This window comes from Adiantum capillus-veneris, chromosome 27, assembly GCF_014529385.1.
Source record: "Adiantum capillus-veneris isolate H3 chromosome 27, ASM1452938v2, whole genome shotgun sequence".
In the NCBI taxonomy this organism is placed as follows: Eukaryota; Viridiplantae; Streptophyta; class Polypodiopsida; order Polypodiales; family Pteridaceae; genus Adiantum; species Adiantum capillus-veneris.
The window spans coordinates 66,668,122-66,675,291 of NC_140957.1; the positions used below are offsets into that span (position 1 = coordinate 66,668,122).

Below are 7,170 nucleotides of genomic sequence, written 5' to 3' on the forward strand. Positions count from 1 at the left end.
TCAACATCACAATCTCCTTTCACAGAAGACTCTACAATAACGGCACTTGTAATGGAGCCAACCTCTTTCTTCTTAGCTTCTTTTGCCTTCAATTTTGGATACTACTTGATCAAGTGATCATTTGCTTTACAATAATGGCAACACAGCTTCTTTTTGCCCTTTTCACCAGAATTCCCAGACGAAGCGCTACCAGTAGAAGCATTATGAATACGTGATTTACAGTTCACAGAAGAACCGTGAGAAGTAGCTACATTACTATTACCACTTTTCCTCTGAGCATCAATATAGGCCTATTGAATTGCACATTGTTTAGCCTTATTTTTTCTTGAAAGTGACGCTTGCAACAACAATGTGTACAATGCATCAAACTTTGACAACTTCTGGATTTTTGGGGGATTTCCTTGGTTCATAAGTCTCCAAGTACTAGCAAAAGTCTAGTAAGAATCTAGCAAAGCATTAAGAACAGTCTGCACAAGGGAACTGTCAGAAATGACTTCGCATGAAGAAATAAGTTGCTCATTAATATCCTTGATACCAGGAAGAAGAGTGCCCATTTCATCTTCCTCATGCATTATCTTTGATTCCTCATGCATTATCTTTGACTCCAACTGTTTATTAGCCTCATTGCGATTTGCATAAAGACCAACCATAATATCCCAAGTTGAACATGTTGCATCATGTAAGTCCACATTGGGTAATTGTCCCCATCCAATTTCAATAACATACATCTTAAACACATCTGTGTTGTTGTCAGCCATGGTGAATGCCTGCACTTGATGTGAGAACTGCCTGAAAAAAGGAGAAATGAAGTGCGACTAACGCGTGCCATATATCACAACCCCAAAAAGACTGTAAAGGACCTATTATGCAGAAAATGGTACCGACAAAAATTTTGCACAAAATGACAAAATTGCATGCACGCTACTGCCTGTAGTGGACACGGAGGCCGAAATGACTCTGAATGGAAAACCTGAGCAGACCGAGCTCTTCGAGCCCACACAAAGTATTTGATGAGGACAGAGAGATATGGCATGGCATGCGACGTGTGTGAGAGAGAATCCACTTTCCAAAACCTCTTTCTTCTGCTAACCCTCAATCTCTCCCCCTTCCCTTTCCCCCTTCCACTAGTGGGCAATTTTTTGATTTTTTTCGAGCTGGTGCCCCCTCGTGGGAGAGTATGAGAACGAATCTCCTTGAGGATGGTTATGCTTTTACTACTGCTCTAAACGATGTGGTGTGTACTTTTTGATTTGGTTGTAATACCCCCCCCCCCCCCCCCCCCCCCCCCCCCCCCCCCCCCCCCCCCCCCCCCTCTCACAACATATACTTAGGGTGGGTGCCACGTGCACAAGCAGAGTAAAATGTAAACGAGTAGTTGGCAAAAGGTCAAATTTGACAATGTGAACTTAAGCGAGAAAGTCGCGAGGCCCCATTCCGCCTGCTCACTTTTGACTTCGTCCTGTCCGTGTGCGCGTGTGTAATAGTGTGTGTACTGTAAAGAGAGAGAGAGAGAGAGAGAGAGAGAGAGAGAGCGCAACCTGATCAATTCTAGCCACTAGCCTAGGAGTTACATGCAGTATGATATGATGGGAAACACCTGCGGGATCAGTCGAGCAAAGGAAGACGTACCAGGCTTACCAGCAGATTGTATCAGTCCAAGCAGGGGTAGGGTATGTGTGTGTTTGTGTGAGTGTGTGTGTGTGTGTGTGTGTGTGTGAGAGAGAGAGAGAGAGAGAGAGAGAGAGAGAGAGAGAGAGAGAGAGAGAGAGATAGGTATTCTGCGTTTTCTGTGATGGGTTTTCATGCAGAGATATGTATTAACATGGGTAAGCTCTCTTTTGCTCGAAGCAGGGCTCTCCCATGATGGAGTTTTCACGAGTGGCTCAAGAGGCGTCAGTGATTCCTTTCTGGAGAGCAGTTCTGGCGCAGCATCAAGCATTGGAGATTCCAATCCCACACATTCCATAAACAGTGGCAGCTTGCGCGCCTTTTCATACAGCGATTTGAAGGCCGCCACTCGAAGCTTTCGGCCCGAAAGCTTCCTTGGCGAGGGTGGGTTTGGCTCTGTGTTCAAAGGCTGGTTGGATGAAGTCACTTTCAAGGCGGCCCGCCCTGGATCAGGTTTGGTGGTTGCTGTGAAGATGCTCAACCAACATGGCTTGCAGGGACATCGAGAATGGCTGGTATAATACAACGATTTTTTGTCTTTTATTTCTTCAATTTTCATGCTATGTAGCTAATGGTGACGTAGGCATTGTATCTTCAACATAACAGTATGGTTTTCAATTGTGAGCTTTATGCCAGTTGCACATACAAGTGGTATCAGAGCTAGAAATGTTGTAAAAAGGTCGTTTATTCCACGATCTGAGTATTTTTACCCTTTTTTCACTCCTGTCAAATATTTGGATATGGGGTCAATCCTGTTGCGGCACTGGCCCTATCACTGCGCAAATACATTGCATGTAAAGTTGTGCCTGGTATTCCCTTTTTCGGTGCTCAGCACTCATATTGGTATGCTGCTGGGATTCCCCATGGATGCCTGTGTTGCGGACATATGCCACTTGTGCACAACTATGGCTTCATATTTGAAAGCTACAAAACAAGCATTTATTCTCATCCAAGAGTCTTATTTATTGCGAATCAGCATCTGTACACTTGTGGGCCGCATGTCAAATACAGGTGACACAAGCATATATACTTCTTTTAACTAGACACCATTAGTTTGACCATTGATCCTCTAGTTTGACAAAATTTTGAAGGGCAATAGAATTGAGTCTATGATTGCATTTTGCCTTTTTTGTTTGGTCCTTCACCAATTGACAAGCTTGCATTAAACAATCACATCCAACTTAACATGCCATTTGCATAAGGTTATCAGTGCTGTAGTGGTCTTTCTGCAGTGTACGCTCGGCCGTTTTTTGTGCGTCATTTCCATAAGAATGTGATGATGATCATTAATATGGGATATTATTGTGGTCATCATTAATAAGGTGTACGATTACTGTCTTTAGGACTCCTAATCATTGCTAGGTGGCCTTGGCATCGCAATTCGCATGCAGATTAGCCAACCGTCATTGTAAATCTCCCCGGCAAGTAAGCATAAGCCATGTCTTCCAATTCCATGACCGGCATCACTTCGTCATGCAAGCCATGGTGAAACAACCACCATTTACATTAATTGTCAATTGATGCCACAATTACCCCACTTTTGCATTAAATTGTACTAGCAGGAAATCATTTAGTTTAGTACTTTATATAAGTTTTTCAAGTTTCAAGACTACACAGGTAAGACACACCTTCAATGTCTTCTTTCATCTTATTGTATCTACTTTCTGAATTATGGCTCTTATTTTCTTTGACAGACAGAGGTACATTATCTGGGCCAGCTACATCATGAGAATTTGGTTAAGTTGATTGGATTCTGTGCTGAGGACAATCATAGATTATTAGTCTACGAGTTCATGTCGCGCGGCAGTCTTGAGAACCATCTGTTCAGAGGTAATTTGTTTACTCTGGTGATTTTTTCATGTGTTTGCCTATGTCCTCGCGCAACATAAGCAAAGTATTGGGTCATAATGGTAATTCGATACGAATGATATTTTCCTTTTGTAGTATCTTGTCAGCATCATCATTTTATTAAGAAATGGCATATATCTTACATATATATGTGAATGTGCAAGTGTATGTGTTTCATACATGTAACTGTGTTTTGAACCTTTTTGTTTAAGTTTCCTTGAGTTTCAGCAAATCAGCAGTTTTTATTCTTACATCAGGCTTGTGAATGCTACTTCCCTTCAAAACGTGCGACCCATAGTGTTTTTTTGGATGAGGGTAAAAATACCTGACAAATGGAAACGTGTATAAAAAGCAGGTGGGATATGGGATGGGACGTATGATATGGGGTGTATAATACGTGTACTAGACGTATAATTTGTGTATAAAATAAAAATATGTTGGTTCGTTTCAAAAAAGAACATTCTTACAAATATGAAGTATAGTTAACCCACTTGAAGATTTCCTTTGCACATGATTTGATTGAAAATTGAAATTGCTAAAGATAAAAGGACTCGGCTCTTGGGTCACCATTTCCTCTATCAATAATTGTCCTTGAAAGGATGATAGAAACCAAGAGATTTCTTAAATTTCTTCTTGAATGTTTCTGACATGATGAGCACCTGCCAATGCAGGTCGCCAGTCACAAGATTTCACGTATGGATTGAGGATGAAAATTGCCATTGGAGCAGCAAAAGGACTCGCGTTTTTGCATGATGCGTCACAGCCAATCATTTACAGGGATTTTAAGTCATCGAACGTCCTCCTTGATACCGTCAGTGTCATGTCAACTCTCATCTGTAGAGCATTTATCGAGCATAATCTGATGCAGACTATTTGTTGTGCCTGTTGCAGCGCTTCAATGCGAAGTTGTCAGATTTTGGGCTTGCAAAGGATGGACCTGTCGGAGACCAAACACACGTAACCACTCGAGTGATGGGGACTTATGGCTATGCTGCCCCAGAATACATAGCAACTGGTAAGAGGAATTTTTAATGTATTGGGTGTTCTCAATTTTGTTGATTTCAGCTCAAGGCTAATGGGCAGATGCTAAAACCTGTTGAGTTCTTACCAAATTATCTTTACAGATTGATATAGATTTCCAATAATAGATGGATGTCTATATGTATGGATGCATGCAGACATGTATTCATGTATGTGTGAATGAAGTTTTGCATGTATAGATATTGTGCACACTCGCACACATGCATGCGCATGCGCACACAAATGCACATGCTCTTATATGCAAATGCTCACGCGCCCACAGTTTTTTTTTTGGTAATGTGCATGCACGCACGTGCGTGCACACACACACACACACACACACACACACACACACACACACACTTGTCTTTGAGGGTGCATGAAATTGTACATGAGATTTCTGTAATTATTCTTACCTCTATGGGCATGTGTGCTTGCAGGGCATCTAACGCCAAAGAACGACGTGTACAGTTTTGGAATTGTTCTGCTAGAGATCCTTACAGGGAGAAAAACAATCGACAAAAACAAACCTCTTGGGGAGCGCAATCTCCTTGTATGGGCAAAACCCTACTTGCGAGACAAGCGCAAAGTGCATAAAATTTTTGATCCTCAGCTTGAGGGGCAATACACTATGAAAGAAGCTCAGCAGCTAACCATACTAGCTCTTAATTGTCTCAATTCAGAGCCGAGTGCAAGGCCTGAAATGAGAGATGTAGTTGGCGTGCTTGACCATATATTGGAAGAAAGGAGACACAAGGTATCATAAGAGATTGGTTGAGTTGGAGTGCAAGCCGGGATGCCGTTCACATGAATGGAGCCATGTCAATACAAAATACTAGCATAACATCGTAATAGTCTGGTTATCATTGGCTCAACAAAATCAGAAATGCATGCTGAGCATTATATATGATGGAAGGTAAAGGAGTTTCCTTGAGCTATACAACGATAGCGCGCACAGACATGGTGCCGAAGGCGGAGATAGGAGGGCTCATGCTTGTAGATTATGGTGCTGCTTCACATACTGTCCTCACGTTTCCCTAATGGATGTAGATTAGGCCTCATTGATTTTGTTCAGAGGAGTTCACATGCGGCCGCCTTTTAATGAATAGGTGCATTGCGCGATTAAGCAGAGAAAATTAAATTTAGCTGAAAATGCACATAATGTATCAGTATCAGAGCATGTAACTCATTTTTCCAAGAGAATTGCTGAAGACGTGGTGGCTACATTAGATAGAAAAGAAAATAACCAGGTCTGCGTCGGTGTATCTAAAGCTGAAGCTTCAATAAGATGTACATACCAGAGCTTATAAAGGTTCATTGGGCTGTTACATAGGCACAAACATATGCTTAGTTTTCCTTCTGAAGTCAATCGCATAGCATCATGGAGTGCACAAGTTTGTAGACTTTTGTATTGAGTTACATTGTTACTCGAAAAGGCATGAGAATGTATTTACTTATGTTTTAAGGAAGTTTGCCAGCATCTTGGGTTGTATTTTCAGAGTTTCTACTCATCTGTAAGGAGCTTATTGTTGCATTTTTAGAATCCACACTCATCTTTACTATCTTATAGTATCAGAGCTGTCCTGCCAAGAGACCCTTGTAAAGCCATAGGATATGTTGAAGTGACAATGGCTCAGAGAGCCTAAATACCACCTTTAAATAGTTATATCATAGACTTTGCATACTTCTGAATCTTGTGACAATCAGTCATCATGATGAGAGCGTTGTTCGTATGTGAAGTTTGCACTTTGGTGTTTTGCAGTGACTATACTTGCCATTAATGCTGTTTTACATATAATTTGAACACTTTGGTGTTTAAATTTTATGTTATTTTCACAGCCTTTTTTTGTAATGTTCCTAGGGACATGAAGAGTCTTATTTTGGAATATGTTCAAAAGTTGTGTAATTGATATTGAAGTAAGATTTAAAGGAATAAATGAGCTTGAAAACAATGATTAGTCTAAATTGTGAGGTGGATAACAGTACAATTAAACTTCTTAATTTGATGGTCAAATCTAATACCCAACTTTGCAAAGGAGCTTTTAATCATATAATGGAAAGCTCTTCATTCCCTTGACAAAGTTTTTTGCATGTCCACAATGCTTTGACTTTGTCTTTGCATCTTGTTTTATATTTTAACTAGCTTATACCATCTCTAGTTTTATTTTTTTCCCTCGGAGTAATGAGGACTTCCCCAATCTGGAGGGTTACCTCCATAGGCAAGGTTTTGAGAGGCTGATATGTCTTCATGTTGAGTATTTTGAGTTAAAAGGCCCATCATGTTAATTGAGATGAGAGAGTAAAGATTATGCATATTCTAGCTCCAATCTAAAATAATCATTCAATAATGCAGCATATGTGCTCTTCCAGTCTTGAATAATGTATGCGATGTTTCTTGCAGTTGAAAACATGATGTGCATTCTTGGGCATTTGCCTAATTGATGGAGGTCACCTTGAAACAGGCTAATGATGATGTTTTCTAGATAGCGTGTGATTCCAAAAACATGCCTTGCATGAGGGATTGCATATCCAAACACATCACATCCTTTGGATAGTAAAGGAAACACGTATTTTGAGGCCTCCTTGGACCATAGAATAGAGAAAATTGCATCTATGTTGAGAACATAAACCATG

At 40.7% G+C, this 7,170-nt stretch overlaps 1 protein-coding gene across 1 annotated transcript; it reads left to right on the forward strand.

Annotated features, from left to right (window-relative positions):
- Positions 1-1,559: 1,559 nt before the first annotated feature.
- Positions 1,560-6,016, forward strand: LOC147422131 (putative serine/threonine-protein kinase PBL9). The gene is made up of 6 exons (XM_086502459.1): positions 1,560-1,665; positions 1,852-2,183; positions 3,363-3,498; positions 4,188-4,327; positions 4,408-4,531; positions 4,977-6,016. Exons 1-6 carry the CDS (start codon positions 1,572-1,574, stop codon positions 5,300-5,302), a joined length of 1,152 nt encoding a protein of 383 aa, XP_086358585.1. The 5' UTR covers positions 1,560-1,571; the 3' UTR covers positions 5,303-6,016.
- Positions 6,017-7,170: the final 1,154 nt, after the last annotated feature.

Coding starts and splice junctions, on each gene's coding strand:
- LOC147422131 (XM_086502459.1), top strand. CDS start 1,572: ATGCAGTATGATATGATGGGAAACACCTGCGGGATCAGTCGAGCAAAG. Junction 2,184..3,362: donor AGGGACATCGAGAATGGCTG/GTATAATACAAC, acceptor TTTCTTTGACAG/ACAGAGGTACATTATCTGGG. Junction 4,328..4,407: donor CGAACGTCCTCCTTGATACC/GTCAGTGTCATG, acceptor TGCCTGTTGCAG/CGCTTCAATGCGAAGTTGTC.